Genomic DNA, 15,506 nt, shown 5'->3' with positions numbered 1-15,506 from the left:
AGCCCTGGTCCGGGAAGATCCCACATGCCGTGGAGCAACTAAGCTCGTGCGCTGCAACTACTGAGCCTGCGCTCTAGAGCCCGTGAGCCTCAACTACTGAAGCCTGCACTCTAGAGCCCGTGCTCCACAAGAGAAGCCACCGCAATGAGAAGCCCTTGTACCACAACGAAGAGTAACCCCTGCTCGCCACAGCTAGGGAAAGCCTGCACGCAGCAGCCAAGACCCAACACAGACAAAAGTCAATAAATAAATAAAATCTATATATATGTAAAAAAAGAATAATATCTAATCAAACTTCCTTACAACGTTATTTAAAAAAATCAACTTTTACACACTGAAGTCTTATCACAGGAAAAATGTGTGGAATTGCACAACTTCAATCAGGACACGACTGCTGCGTGTGCAATAAGTTTAGTGGCAAAGCCAATGTGCAAATTAGCAACAACATTTCAAATGTGTATTTAAAGACCAAAAAAAAAACCTGAAAAATAATTCCAGTTTTAGTTTGAGAAATGGAGAAATCACACATTTCAGCTTCCAATTTGTTAAGTTTCTCCTCCCACTACCTTTATTTTGGAATAGAAAAACAACTTTCTACTTGTTTTTAACACAATTTTTTCGTGGTTGGGATTAAAACTTAAATCAAATTGCTGATGGAAGATTATCCAAGGACGGTTGGAAGGAATGAATGCAAAAGTCCAGACTGACTACTAAGACTATAGTCTAAGCTTTCATCTGCATCTAATGAAGTAATTTCTTCTTCCCAGAGTACGTCTTTGAGTAACCCATATCTCTCATGCGCTCATGTATCTCAAAGAGAAAATTAAATGATCACTAAAATAACCTCACCTTTCCAAACTGAGATTATTTTGCTCCCAAAATCGTATTTCCCTTTATTCTGGACTAACCTAAAAGAAACTGATGGAACAGGTAAATTTTCTAGTGTCCTTTCACCTCTTTCAAATCAGATTTAAAAAACAAAAACAAAAACCCAACATTGATAACCATTTACATCAGGTGTAAAAGAAGGTAAATCATGTCAAGTGAGTTAACTCTTCCAGAGACATTCACATCCAACCCAGGAAAAACCAGTAATTCTCAACTTGTTTCCCCATCTACCATATGTGTTAGAATATGGAAATGGGGAAGATGGGAGGAACGGTGGTTATGTACTAGTCCCTTTATCCAAAGCTATTAGGAGCAGGATTGGATAATTTATCTTAAAAAGCATTTAAAGACTAGGATTTTAAAAACAATCGGGGCTTCCCTGGTGGCGCAGTGGTTGAGAATCTGCCTGCTAATGCAGGGGACACGGGTTCGAGCCCTGGTCTGGGAGGATCCCACATGCCACGGAGCAACTAGATCTGTGAGCCACAACTACTGAGCCTGCACATCTGGAGCCTGTGCTCCGCAACAAGAGAGGCCACCATAGTGAGAGGCCCGCGCACCGCAATGAAGAGTGGCCCCCGCTTGCCACAACTAGAGAAAGCCCTCACACAGAAACGAAGACCAAACACAGCAAAAAATAATAAATTAATTAATAAAACTCACTCCAAATTTCATACACAATAAAAACTACTATTTAAAAAAAAAACAACCCTTATAACCTAAACATTTTATTGTACCTTAAAACATATAAACGTACATCCATGCACCAATTTTTTTGACAAAAGGCCAAGGTTTTTTTTCATCATAATGACTTAGAGAAATTCCATTTAGAGGTGCCTTTTTGGTACAAACCCATAAGCATCATCTATGATTTCCAGTTTGTTTCTCAAGTGGAGTCAGAATTTTGAAACACTTTCAATGTAATCTGAATTCAGACTCCTTTAGATTCTTACGATTTTTTTCTCCAACTTAACCATATTAAATTCACAGCAGTTTTACTTTAGCAAAATTCTCACCTTTACTAAATCTTTCTATTTTTGCACTTATAGTTCATAGATTTACATAATATTAAATTATGCACATGATGATGATGACTACAACTGGTAGAAGCGGGTTTGGAAACAAACAATTGACCCAGGAAGCATGGGTACTGGCTTACTGATCCAGTAGGCATGGTAGGTACAGAAATGCCCACGTGCCCTAGAACAGAATATTAGTCTACTAGTCAAAGCATCTGGCATGCTGTGGCAGTCACTATGTTTTGAAGAGAGAATGGGGCATACAAACTCATCTGGCAGAAATTTTGAAAACATCCCCTCCAGACTCTGATACAATTGGTCAATTCCCTTTGTTGTGCCATTTTTCTCCTCACCTTACACCAAAAGAATAAATTTCTAACGGTAGCCTAGAAGGAAATAAAGTTGAGGTTATCTTTCTAGCACTCCTCAAATGACATTATAAAATGAGAAGAGGAGGGAAATAAAACGGGCCCTACTTTTCTGAATTCGGAACCGAGTTCCTGACATCTACTATCTAAGGGAAAAGGGAGGGCTAAAGAGTAGTTAGAAGAGCCTGACAAGACGCTGCCACCCCGCCCTCCCCGCAAAATCATGGAAGTGGAGCATTACCTGAGTCTCAGACTTCTCCCTCAACTGAACTGCAGGCTTCTTGAGAGCATGAGCTAGACCTTACACCCATGTCCCCTGCATTAGCAGGCAGATCCTTAACCACTGTGCCAGCAGGGAAATCCCGGAGTCTAGCTTTTACAGCAGTTTGAAGTCTGTCCTCCAGTAAACAGTAAAAACCCGATGAAAGATCAGCTTGTTCTGAACCTATTTTTTTGATGTCCAGAGTAATCTGGTATGTTACCAAAGCAACATGCAGGCTCCCTCATCTGCATAAGGCAAAAGAAGACCCCCAAACCAGGAAACAATGTGTTTTCACCTGGGTTTCCCCAAAACGCAGGGGCCTGAGGCAAGGGTTTGCATGCATGCAGCTAATGTGAAAGTGATCCAGGGGAACAGGAGTGGGGACTGGGAGAAGTTTAACAGCGAAAGAGGAAAGCTATCCTAAAGGATGGACCAGTCACCCCTGAGGGCTGGGGCCCATGTGGACCCTCTGATTGTGCCTCAGAATTGTCCAACTTGGTGACAAAAGAGAGAAGTATTTATCTACTGGCTTCTATCCCCCAGCAGTCAGAGGTGAGCCATGCAATGGTAACTCCCTTGGACATCCAGATATGTACATAGGTCCGAACACTACAGCCGAGAAGCCTGGGGCAGAAAGCTGTAGAGATGAGGTCTACACCTGCCAGAGGTTAGCACAGCACAGCTGGAATAAAAGGGTGGCTGAGAGGAGGGGAGCCGGTACACATCTCATCCAACGGATCCAAGGAGCAGTTTCCACTCCTTCGGTCAAACGTCTCTTGGGCTGTGGGGTCTGTGCACAGTGCCAGTCCCTCCCTTAAGCCTGTCAGTTAGAGCTAAGAGTGCATGAACGTGGTCAAGGTTATCAGAACATATTGCTTAAGGTAATGAGGCTTTTTTAAACATTCACAACTAGATTTGATCATTCCTCTTTATTGAAAAAAAGTAACCTGGGTCTGGAGGTGCACCAGAACACTATGTAGGTGGCACATAAGTGTGGTAGGCATTATTGCTGCTGGAATTCAAAGACAGAAAAGTCACCAAAACCTGGCTTGGTGAATGGAGGCTTCAAGGCGCGAGTATGTTGGATCTGTGCCTCAAAAGTGTGCCCTGACAAGAAAAAGGGAAGAGTGCACATTTCAGGTGTGTGAACAAGGGAAGGGGCAAATGCTCGCCTCCTACTGGGTAGAGTGGGGGGTGGGGGGGTGGCAGTTCTGCTTTGAGCCCAGCCTTAGGTATAAAGCAGTTATTATTTCAGTATTCGTTTGCCTTTTACTGAGGACGAATGTTTCATGCATCATTGTAAGCACCTGGAGTAATACCTCATTTAATCCTGTAAACCTCTGAAGAAGGTACTGTAATTATTTTACAGATGAGGAATGTGAGGTACACAAGGTAGCTTGTCTAAGGTCACAGAGGTGGTCAAATGGCAGAGGTGATACACTAGGAGGCCAGCAGTCTGGCTCTAGAGCCCACATTCTCAACCAAAATGCTACATACAGTCCTCTATCCCTATCTGCAGGGACCGCATCAGCGGCTGGCTGAATCCAGACACGGAGGGCCAACGATACTAGACCATTTTATATAAGGGACTTGAGCATCTGCAGACATTGGTATCCGCGGAGATCCTGGAACCAGTCCCTGCAGACACTGAGGGATGACTGTATTAATACCTCTCAGCAGAGAGAAAACAAAGCACAGAGAAGAAGGGTGTCATAGATGCATCTGCATTTAGGAACAGACAAGGCTGGGAAAAGACTGATTTGGAAGCATCCTAAGGGAAATAATTCTATCAAGCAGTTGGAAGCCCTAATAGCCTCAAAACCATTTCCCAGAGAGTACAGTCCCAGAGTTGGGGCCACCAGAGACTAGCACAGAAGGTCTTTGAGAAGGTCACCACTCATCCCTTATTTGGTGACGGTGCTATTGGAAGCTCACTGTGAAAGAATAGGAATCATCATACTCTCTGCCTTCAGTTCACTCTGGCGGCTTAAACACACACAGACACTCTTTCTCCCTCTCTCATCATTCTACCATGTCCAGCTAGAATCAGAGTAGGCCAAATAGACTGAGAAAAATCACGACAGACAGGGAGACAATTTTACAAAATAATAAAGACGCTTAGCTCTCTAGCAGATGCCCTGACTACGAAGCTATGGTGAACTCTTACTATTCAACACCATCACTGGCTCTCCCTAGGGGAGGGTTCACTTCCCCACCCCATCCAGCTTGGCCAAGTGACTGGCAGAGCCACTCTCTGCAGAAGGATTATCTATCTCCATCCTGTTGAATTTAGGAGTAACCATTTATTTTGGTCAATGATGTTCATGTGCAAGTGACCCACCCAAGAGCTTGAAAAGTCAGTTCAGGGTTCAGCAGGCCTCTTCTTCCTCTGCCACCAGATTGGCAATGTCCAGAGAGAGGACAGAACGTTCCCTCAGCCTGGGTCCTAGGGTCAATTCAGCATGGAGTGGATCTCAGAGGATGGAACAGACAAGGACCCTGTGTGAGAAATAAACCTTTGCTGTGTAAGCCACCAGATCCTGGGACCAATTTGTTACCTCAACATAATCTAGTCTAACTGACCAATACAAATGGTAGGTCTGTATGTACACTGGTCTAAGAACTGTTGGTTCCAAAGCCAAGCTCTCCCACCAACTGGCTGTACCAGATTAGATAAGTGACAACTTCTTTGTGCCTCAGTTTTCTTGCCTATATTACTTCTCAGAAATTTTGTGAGGATCAAGAGAGATCATTGTCTTGACAGTAATTTAAATAGAAAACACTTAAAAATCAAGACGCTGCACAGGTTTCCTATACCTGACAAAGAAGCTGGGAGTCAAGCCTTTTCCTTCCAACAGCAGGTCTGAGTAAATTTAATGGGCATCCTTAATGAGATTCATGAAGTTTATATTGGCATGAAAACGGTACACAAAGGAAGATGAATGAAAAAGGATTAAGTCTTAACAGAACCCTGGCTTTTAAAAGACTCTCCTCCTGTTTTCATAGGATCCAGTGGGTTTTTAGTTTTCTTTATGGACAACACCAACTGACACTTGCACTCCAAGGTGGGAGGAGTCCTAGCATTCCACCCCACCCTTCAGGACTCAATTGCTTTGGTGTGTAAGGAAGTAAGACTTTTAGTTCTACATCTTGAGGAAGAGCTCCATACAGAAAACTAGACAGAGGAAGGCCTGGTGATGTTGTCACTCCTCTCTGTGCCCTTCCTCAGTCTTTACTTCCTCTGTTCTTTGAGGGCTTGATTTGGCCATGAAAGAAATCAACTCCCCGAGCCTCCCCTGAAACCTGAAGAATTAGTGCTGTGAAGATTTCAGTGTCTTCCATCAACCAAGTCTAAGAATCTGGGATATCCTACGTTGTGGGTCGGGTGGATAGCATATAAAATATTTAAAGAGCTATGTAGTAAGTACCCGTGTCTTGAAGAATGAACTGCAAAAGTGATGTGGTCTCTTCCCACCACCTTCTCGGCCTCACGTCCATCCACTCTAAGCCATCATGAATGCTGATGTCCCTGCTACACTGGGTTCCCTTAAGAGGCTCTGCCTCACCTCAGAGCTTTGCACATGCTGTTCCCTTGGCTTGGAACACTTTTCCCTAGCCACCGCCCCACCTCACTTTCCTTGCTGAGACCTAGTGCTTGCTCATCCTTCAGAGAAATTTGATGAGCATCGGGGACAGCATCTCAAGGACTTACATCATAACCTCAGCACCTACACAAAGAAAGTGCACAAGATGTATCTGATAAAGCAGATGGATTAGGAAGCCAAGAATGACTACTGATGCATTAGGGTGTTGACAGTTGTTTTGTTTTTCCATTTCTAACCTATCTATATTATTGTAATTCTACTTCTACAAGAAAAAAGAATTTGAAAGTAAGAAAATCATAAATTCTTCCCAAAGGAATGTTACTTATCAAAAACAGACACAATTCCACAAGGACTCAGAGGCAAAAAATATACAAATCAATTTTCACTGCAAAGTAAAGGAGCTGTTACCGTGGAGGATTCCTGGACTGAATGTCAATATTATGACATAGTATGAGTGTGTTTCGTGTTTGGTAATTGCAATCATTGTTGCTTTTGTTGTGGTCATCCGTTTACAATGCTTGGTGTCAGTTTATTTATCTCTTGTAAAAATAAAATACAGTGTGTGTGTGTGGAAAAAAAACAAACAACAGACACATTTTATGTTAGGTATAGTTTCACAACAATTTTAAAAATTAAAAAAGAAAAAAGCAGGAACCAAGCTCCCCCTTGTTGGATACCAAAGATGTTCTTTTGGAGCATGAAGCCATTCCTACCTCTCCACCCCAGCCTGGCCCCCGAGTCAACACATCACCCTCCATCCCACAGGGTCCTAGTGCAGCAGGTGGACCAAACGCATCCACACAACTCAACTTTCTGCATCCTTTGACTTGAGCGATGCGCTCACCCTCACTAGCACGGATCCTGAAAAGGTGTTTCTAATGCCTTGGCTCTGGTCATATCAGGCAACAGACTCCTGATTTCTCCCTCAGGCCAGGCGTGAGACAATGCAAACTTGATTTTTAGATCACCAGCATTCTTTTTAGAAATCTGTCTGTTTCACCTTAGCCCAAGTCTTGTTTCTATGTTCAATAGCAGCCGCATTGATGGGCTGCCAGAAGGCCTGAGCGGATAGGAGAGGTATTGTTTAGTTGAAAGGGGGTTTTCTGTCAATCTGGATTAAAACAAACAAACTAAAATAAAACAAAACAAAGGGGGTATCAATTATATTGTAAAGTAGTTCTCTTTGGGAAAAAGGATTGAAGCTTTAGATCTACTGGGTCTTTGTTTAAATAATCGTTCAGCTTGGCTGACCCCAGTTGAGACAGTTTAGCTAAGGCGATGAAAGACAGTTCCCAATAAATGATAAAATCCAAGAGCAGCCCCTACCCTCTCCCCCAGCCAAGTTTAAGGCCCTATAAAGACAAACACAGGCACAGAAAACCCTGATTGTAGCTTGCTCCGCAGGGAGCCTAAATCCGAAGTCATCATCAGCTGTGGCATCATCAGTGTAATAAACACTGGGTCTGTTGGTAATCAATCAAAGCACGCCATCCAAATCATTCATTCCTTTGTCTGGACACAAACATAGCGGGGCCCCTGTGAAAGCACTAAGCATCTCTTTCCTCGTTTATACAAATGTCCAAATAGTCAGACAGAGTACTCCCGGGCACACAGTTTGGCTTCTTAGTAGCAGTTTATATGGTATGGGTTATGCTTCCTGCTATAAACCTCAAAAAGTTGATGAGAATCATCTAAGAACTGTTACATCAGGACGATGGGATATGAGTATTGTCTTCATCTTTTAATCAATTCCTTGGGTCAGTTTTTCATCGTGATGTAGACACATCATTTTTAAAGAAGATACTTTAGAAGACAGAGAAATCATCTCCAGCTTTCAAAAGACTTAATCCTTCTCCAGGTCCAAAAGCCACAGCCCTCCATGTAGGGGCCACATCCTCAAGTCATAGAAATGGCAATTTTACAACAAGGGAAAATGACATTTGGTTGTCAGTCCTCACCCTCCTGCTGAAGACAGACCATATCTTTAGGAACTGCCTATAATGATCCTCGAATAGATAAGATCCTTTAACCTGCATCATAGCTGTTGACTCAGCAATAGACACATAATTTCCTTTCTCCCGAAATGGCTTACATACGCTATTGAAGTTTGTTTCTGTAATACACACGGACACTAAATCTCTCAGAAAATAAAAGCTCCAGGTAAGAAGGAATTTCTCTGCTGTCCACTACTGTATCCCTGGCACCTAGAACAGTACCTGGCACACAGGAGGTGCTCGATAAATAGTGTTAAATAAGCTAATGAATGAACTTGGATTTCCATTCCTTTTGGCGCAGTGGATAAAAGGATAATTAAACTTGTTTCTTGAACGATATTATAGGGGAATCTCCACCACTGGAAAGACTTAAACACTTCTATTAGGGATAATATAGAAAATATTTCTTTCTGCATTGGGGAGGAGGCTGAACCAAATGACCTCTCAAGTCCCTTTAAACCCCCAGACCTTATAACTTGATGAACACCACTCCTTAAAAGAGAGGATCAGCTACTTAAAGTCTGTTCCCAGGTAGAGTAAATTACCATGCTCTGATTAAAACAAAGATAATAGCGGCCCTGGGACTTGGATGCCAAAATACTAACTCATCTGTAATGTGCACACATCCCTAGGGGAGAAATGCTCTTGCTAATCATCACTCACACTCTGGAAACAGCAGATGTGCTTCAGGGGCTTCTGGGAGCCAAGTCCAAAAATCACTCCTGGGAAAATGGAGAAGCTAGGGGTCGAGATTAAAATGGAAATAAACAGTATCACACCAGACTGAAGCTTCTGTTTCCCAGCCAACAACAAATCCATTTAAGAAACGTCTGAATTTAGCCTTGAAGTTAAAATGGTTATAACTGAAGATAACCACGTCATAAGATAGAAAATACTGCATTTGATACATAAGGATTTTTGCCCAGTGAAATGTCATATGTACCTGAGGTATCACACTCAGAGGTTCAAGTTCAAGAATGGCTGTCTAAAGTTGAGGGCAAGTTATTCTGGTTGAACTTTTTCTTCAATCTGAATGAGAGAGGCAGTTTGTAGGGGAAGGAGATATGTTCACGTTTTCCTAAACAAAAAAAATCTAATTCTAAAGGAGTAACTAGGGAAGCTCCATTCACAATCAACTTTGGAGTGATTCTTTTCTATCAACACATCCTTCCTTTCTTTTGTTCAAATGGTAGAATAGATACGGGAAAAGGAGGGGCAGCGATTTCTACCATGAAGGATTCTGTGTAGAGACCCTGGGGCTGGGTTTGGAGAATCTTCTGCATTCAGTGGGGTTGTTTTGAAGACCTAACTGCAAACACTACACTTAAAACAGGAACCGAATGAACAAAGTGAAACAGTTCAACAACTCCTTGGAAAATGTATGAAAAGACTTTTTAACTTTGTAGTCAACTCCTGATCACCCCTACAACTCGGTCCAAAGAAAAAACAGTCTTCTGTTTCCAAACTGTAAGTAACTTAATCTTAATTCTAATGACAACAGGGAATGTGCAGAGAAAGCAGTTACCTCCTCTGTACACACACACTTTGTAAAATCGCCTCTATTTTTTGAATGAGAGAGGTCTTACACAAGAATTCTGTGGAATTAAGCTCACATCTGGTTGGCAGACCTGGTGTTGGACATGATTGTGGCCACACAACTAAATCTTAAATCCACATACTGTTCCTATTTAACTGACATATATGAACTAATTTATAGAAAATGTGCAGCAAATTATTTCTTCCACCTCCCCCATGCCTCAAGAATGCACCAGCAATAGGTGTTACTGAAAGACACCCTGCCCACACACACACAGAACATTTGCATATAGCCACTGTCCAATTATCTAAAGCAGATATTGTTATTTATCTGAATCTGTGCTCTGTAAATGTGTGTGTGTGTGTGTGTGTTGGGGAAGGGGGGTGGGAGTAGTAATTTAACCAGATAAACTTGACCTCTCTGGACCTCAATATTCTCACCAGAAGAATAAAGGGATCAGCCCAGAGACTATGCAACTTCCCGCAGTAACAACAATCTATGACCACTAATTATCAAGAGGAGACCTGAATTCTTAAGTGTTTGTCATTAAATATTAGAGTTTAAACTACCTAAAAGACCCACAGTTACACTTCAATATGACCACTGCACACTTTCTGACGGTGGAGAACGTCTTTGAAAACATCGCGGCAGCTGAACCACCAAACCGGGTTAGAGCACGCTGAAGGACTCCGCTAATCATGGGGGAGGGGTGCAAAAAGCGACTGTATCTGGAGGAAGAGTTGGGAGAAGGGCTGGGGGTTTGAGAGCACAGTCTTGCAATTTGCATTTCTGGGCTTGCAGAGCTTCCAGTATCTCCGCGAGACTTTGGTCTGTACCTGCAAAATCTCTCAAGCCACCACCTGCAGCTACACAGTTGTGGGAAGGGGAAGAAGAGGAAAAGAAAAGGAGGTGGTAGAGCGGGAAGAAACTCGCTCAAGGAGCCCACAAAGCCCGTGGGGCGAAAGTGACTTTGAACAGTGACAAAGAAAAGAGGAAAGAGAAAGAAAGAGGACTCCGCCTTTCCCCACCGGCTCTGCTCCTTTCAGTAAAAAGGGAAGGCCGCCGCCGCCCCTGGCCTCCGCCTTTCACCCGGGATGCAGAGCCCCGGCTGAAACCGCACCCTTTAAGTCCGGCTGCCCTCGGGCCGGGTCTAGAGTCGCTGAATGAGCTTTGCACCGCCGGAGGCGCGGCCCCTGCCCCGCCGGCAAACGCGGGGACTAAGCATCCCCCTCCCTCCCTCCCCGTCTCCCTCACCCCGTCCCGGGGCACCCGATTCTCCACGCACCCGCCACCCCTTCCTCTTCCTCGCGCGCCCGCCTCTCCGGCCCGCCGCCCCCGACCTTCCAACCGCAGAGCATTTTTAAACTTCCACCCACCCCGACAACGGGGCCCTTTGAAAACTTTGTGTATCTAAGGCTTTTGTCCACATCCTGGGCAGGGCCCGGTCACCAGCGTGGGTGCCTGAGAGTGTCCGGGATCTCACAGTGCACAGGGGAAGCCACCACGGAAATCCCACCCCTTTTTAATTTTTTTTTAACACATGAAAGGATGTTCAACATCACTAATCATTAGAGACATGCAAATCAAAACTACAATAAGGTATCACCTCACACCAGTCAGAATGGCCAGCATCAAAAAGTCCACAAACAATAAATGCTGGAGAGGGAGTGGAGAAAAGGGAACCCTCTTGCACTGTTGGTGGGAATGTAAATTGATACAGCCACTATGGAAAACAGTATGGAGGTCCCTTAAAAAACTAAAAATAGAACTACCATACGACCCAGCAATCCCACCCCTTCATTTTTGACCCGCTTCTACAACCGCGTGACACAACCCTTGGGTTAACAATTCCCACGCCCTGGTCGCCCCTCGGCGCGGGGGAGCCGGGAGGAAACAGCCCCCCCCCCAGCACCCGGCGCCTTTCTCGACTGTCACGAGAGGAAAGGTGTGCGCGGGGAGAAGGAGGCAGCCGAGAAACACCGTGGCCAAAAGGATCCTCTTAAAGAAAAAATAGGCGAGGGGTCCTTTTTCTCCCACATCCCGGGAATCGGGGCGCGACGAGGCGATACACTGTTGCATCACGTAGTAGCCGAGCCGCGGGGATCCTCGCCCTCCCCTCAGCCCCAGACACGCGCCCAAATTCATGCACACACCCACAGCTACCGCCGCAGCCGTCCCGAGGCCCCCGCTCCCGGCCCCCAGTATTCCCCGCCGGCCCCCGCCCGCAAGCGGGAACACCCCCAGCGTCGGAGGAGAAGCGGCCGAGGGAAGCGAGGCCCCAGCACTCACAGATGGTCTCCCCACGGCCACGGCCATCGCGGCTGCTGCTCCAGCTGCGCCCGGGTGCCCTCCGCCAACACTAGCTGCTGCTTGGGCTCGGGCTCCCGCTCGCCTCCCCCGCGCCTCCCTCGCGGCTGCGCTCTGCTAGCGCCCGGCTCCCGCGCGCAACCAGCGGCATCTGCTCCCCCCTCTCCACGCCGCCGCCCCTCCCGGTTTATTAGAACAACATGGCCACCCGCCTGGAAGGGACCATTTGCTTCCCCAGGAAGGGGTGTGAGCCTGCGCGCCCGGGCTGAGGCGGTGGGAGGGAAGATGGTAGAGGGGCGGGCCTCCAGCCCTGGTCCGCAGGCCCAGGCTGCAGAGCTCGCCCTCGTCAAATGTAGCGGGCGGTCCCGAAATGACCGTCTCCCGTGCCACCGAAAGCCCCCAGCCTGTGGGCCGGCCGCCACCCCCGTTCCACCAAGTGCTGGAGTCCGAGTAAAAGCCTGGGCGCGGAGGTCCCATCCCCGGGTCCCGCCACGCGCTTCGCCAAGCTGGTAGCTGGAGCGGCTGCGGAGAGGGAGACCGGACACGGGCGAGACAGGTCCACGGGGACAGCATCTCGCGGAAAGTTAGCCCCAGGCAAGCACGCCCCAACCGGGGGAACCGGCTTGGAAGGGGCCACTAGGGAGAGCGGTGGGCGACCGAGGTGGGCTGGGCCGACCCCCGCGAGGGAAGAGTTCCCCTCCACAATTCTTCTCTTCCTAAGGGAAAGATTAAAAGGCAGAGAGCTGGAAGCTGTTACTGTAGCGTGCGGCCGGGTAGGCGACCACAGTGGAGAGGAAGAGGCGGTAGAAGTTGCTGCGGCGGACGACTAACCTCAGCCTGCCGCAGAGGAGGAAAAGGACGCCCCCGCCGGAGAATTAAAGCAGCTGTTGACTGCCCTAGAGCGTGGGGGCCGAGGCCTCCCCCCGCTGTAACCCGAGAGCTGGGCACACGTGAGAGCTCCGCCGACTACTCTTTTTGATCGCTGGAGACTGACCGGACGACCCGGAGGCGGGCGCGCGGGCCTGCGGCTGTGGGGCGCGGCGACGGCTCCAGTCTGTGCGACTCCGAGCGCGTGGGAATGGGAAACTGCTCCGCGGTGGGGAAGGACTTTTCCCGCAGATGTCGGGGGCGTCGCTGCGTGTCTGTGTGGAGCGCAGAATGGCAGGGTCCTGGTGCAGGCCGGGTGGCGCGGCACCCCGGCAAGAGCTGGGCGGTGAGGTGTGCGGGAGGTGCTGTCGATCCCCGCGGCCTCTCTTAGGGTTGAGGAGGGAGGGGTCCACGACGACAAGGTGATTGAGGATTGCTCCCGGTCGGGGGCCGGGAGCCAGTTGGATCCAAGCGCAAGGAAGGTGTGGTGAGGCGACGAAGGGCTGTCATCAGCCCACGGGATTGCGCCCTTAGGGAAAACCCTGGCCTATTGAATTAGGTGACCGACAAACCACCTCTTTTAGCCTGGGGCACCTCAGAGCCTGACCTGAGACTTCAAGCACCCCGGCTCCTCGAGGCCTGGCGTCTGCCGCTCCTGCTGTCTCTGCCCCCATGAGTCGCAGGATTCAAACGCGCGCCGCGTCGCCTTTGGCTAAGGGTGGGTGGGCTCCGGGCGCGCATCCAGCTGCTGCGAGGCAGACGCTGGGTTGCCCCGGGAGGGGTCAGGGGGCTAGAGACCACCCAAAATGAATTACACCCGCAGCATCCTGGTGGGACCGCCAGGAATGAGAAAACGATGAAAGTACACTCGGTGAAAGAAAGATGAGGGGCTCTTCAGCCTGTGGCCCAGACCCTCAGAGCCCTAACCTCTTCAGTTTGGACCAGTTTCTACCCCTAGACTTCAAATCTTTTGAAGACGAGGACCACCATTTTACGTCAAGCATGCATTAGACACTCTGTAAGCGTTGAGTTACGATTACCAGGTGCGTGCGTGCTATGTAAAGGGAGGGGGAAAGAAATACTTCGGTCTGCAGCTGTCTGTATATGGACATTTTTTTCCTTCTCCCAGAGAGAGGATTACACAGCGGCACTGCCCATGGACAAGAGGTCTCAGGTAAACCCTATGAAAAGACAGCTCCACAGGCTGCCAACTGGATAAGGGCAGTTACAAACCAACTCTCCATTTTATGTTACATAGACCAGACCAGACCAGACTGCAGGATTTCATTCATTGTTTTTAATTGTATTTACTTATATTGTTTGCAAATGCTTAGGTTGAAAACAGCTGATTAGTTTTTAAGGATGTGAACTCCCTACCTTTGTTGGTAGGTTATTTTATTTATGCTCATCACAAAGCTTAAAGTCACTTATTCCAACATCTAATCTGTTTGAGGAAACCCTTTTAGGATAAAATCATCAGTTTACCCAGCTTCTGCCTGGTTTTTTTTCACTGACTAGGAGCAAGCAGTGCCTTAAATTACCCCCTTCCTTGTTTTTTTCTGGCAGGTTAGGCATATGTGTGTGTGTGTGTGTGTATATATATTTAATAAATATACAATTTAAATCCTTTCAACCAAGGAAGGCTATTTCAGAATTTCAGTTCTCATTTTGAAGTTAAGTATCATTCTACAACCAGACTACCTAGATTCAAAATCCTGGCTTTACTATCAATACTTCACAGCTGTGTGACCTTGGGCAAATTACTTAACCTTTCAGTGCTTCAATTATCTCATCTTTAAAACCTGTTTAGTAATAGCTCCTCCCTAGTAGAATTAATAAGAGATTAGGTTACCTTTTAATTCTGCCCAGCACTGTGCTAGGAACTAAAAAAAATTTTTACTGAGGATGCCTCTCTGACACAGTCTGCTGAGAGACAGATGTTTAAACAACTCCAATAAATAGGCCAAATCTTAGAAAAGATGTATGAATTATGGGATTTCAAAGCACAGTAGAAGGAGCTATTCACTCCCTGTCAGAACAGGAAAGGCTTCATCAAAGAGTTGGAGGAGGGGCGAGAGCAAGGAAGACATTCCAAACAAGGGAAAAGAATGAGCAAAGATTCAGTGATTTCAAAGGTAACGATGCTATGGGAAGGATAGGTCATTTGGCATTGCTACCATGTAGCAGCCTTAGAGGGAGGCTGGTAGAGTGGGGAGAACACAGCACTTGGACTCCAGATTATCACTTATGAGCTTTGTGACATGGAGCATGTGAGCCTTTCTTCATCTCATTTTTTCCTACTGCAAAATAGGGTAGTAGTCGTGAGTTCTGATGGAGGATATCCATGTTTCTGCCCACAGGAGAACCTGAACTTAAAGGGCTTTCTTTCCCTTAGATTCAGTTAGTTGAGTTCAGGCGATGGGGAGCAACAGCAATACAACAAAGAGTCTGGGTATTTATTCCCTAAGGCTCCCTTGCTGTGGCATGACTGCAGGCTGGCTACATCTGAAGGTCACAGTTACTCTAGGTTATTCTAGGGTAAACCCCTTGTGGTTTCTCTACATTTTGTCCACACCTTTGCAAGTAGCCTTTTCTTAAACTCTACTGAAATTATCCAATAGGAATGTACCATCTCAACCTTAACAGATTCAGTCCATCA

At 46.6% G+C, this 15,506-nt stretch overlaps 1 protein-coding gene across 8 annotated transcripts in view; it reads right to left on the bottom strand.

Moving 5' to 3' along the window:
* The window catches only part of SEPTIN11 (septin 11), a 118,341-nt gene that overhangs the window by 78,063 nt on the left and 24,772 nt on the right, over window positions 1–15,506 (bottom strand). Inside the window, exon 1 of one of the 8 annotated variants that reach the window (XM_082837605.1) lies at window positions 11,963–12,053. The exons of the other annotated variants lie outside the window; for them this stretch is intronic. Coding sequence (XP_082693731.1) covers window positions 11,963–11,989 — 27 coding nt within the window. The 5' untranslated portion in view covers window positions 11,990–12,053. Of the gene's footprint in view, window positions 1–11,962; window positions 12,054–15,506 lie in introns of those variants that run through there. 8 annotated transcript variants of the gene reach the window in all.

The sequence above is a fragment of the Leucopleurus acutus genome (assembly GCF_964270905.1).
Source record: "Leucopleurus acutus genome assembly, chromosome: 4".
NCBI classification, from domain to species: domain Eukaryota; kingdom Metazoa; phylum Chordata; class Mammalia; order Artiodactyla; family Delphinidae; genus Leucopleurus; species Leucopleurus acutus.
This window is presented reverse-complemented; position numbering and strand designations above follow the sequence as displayed.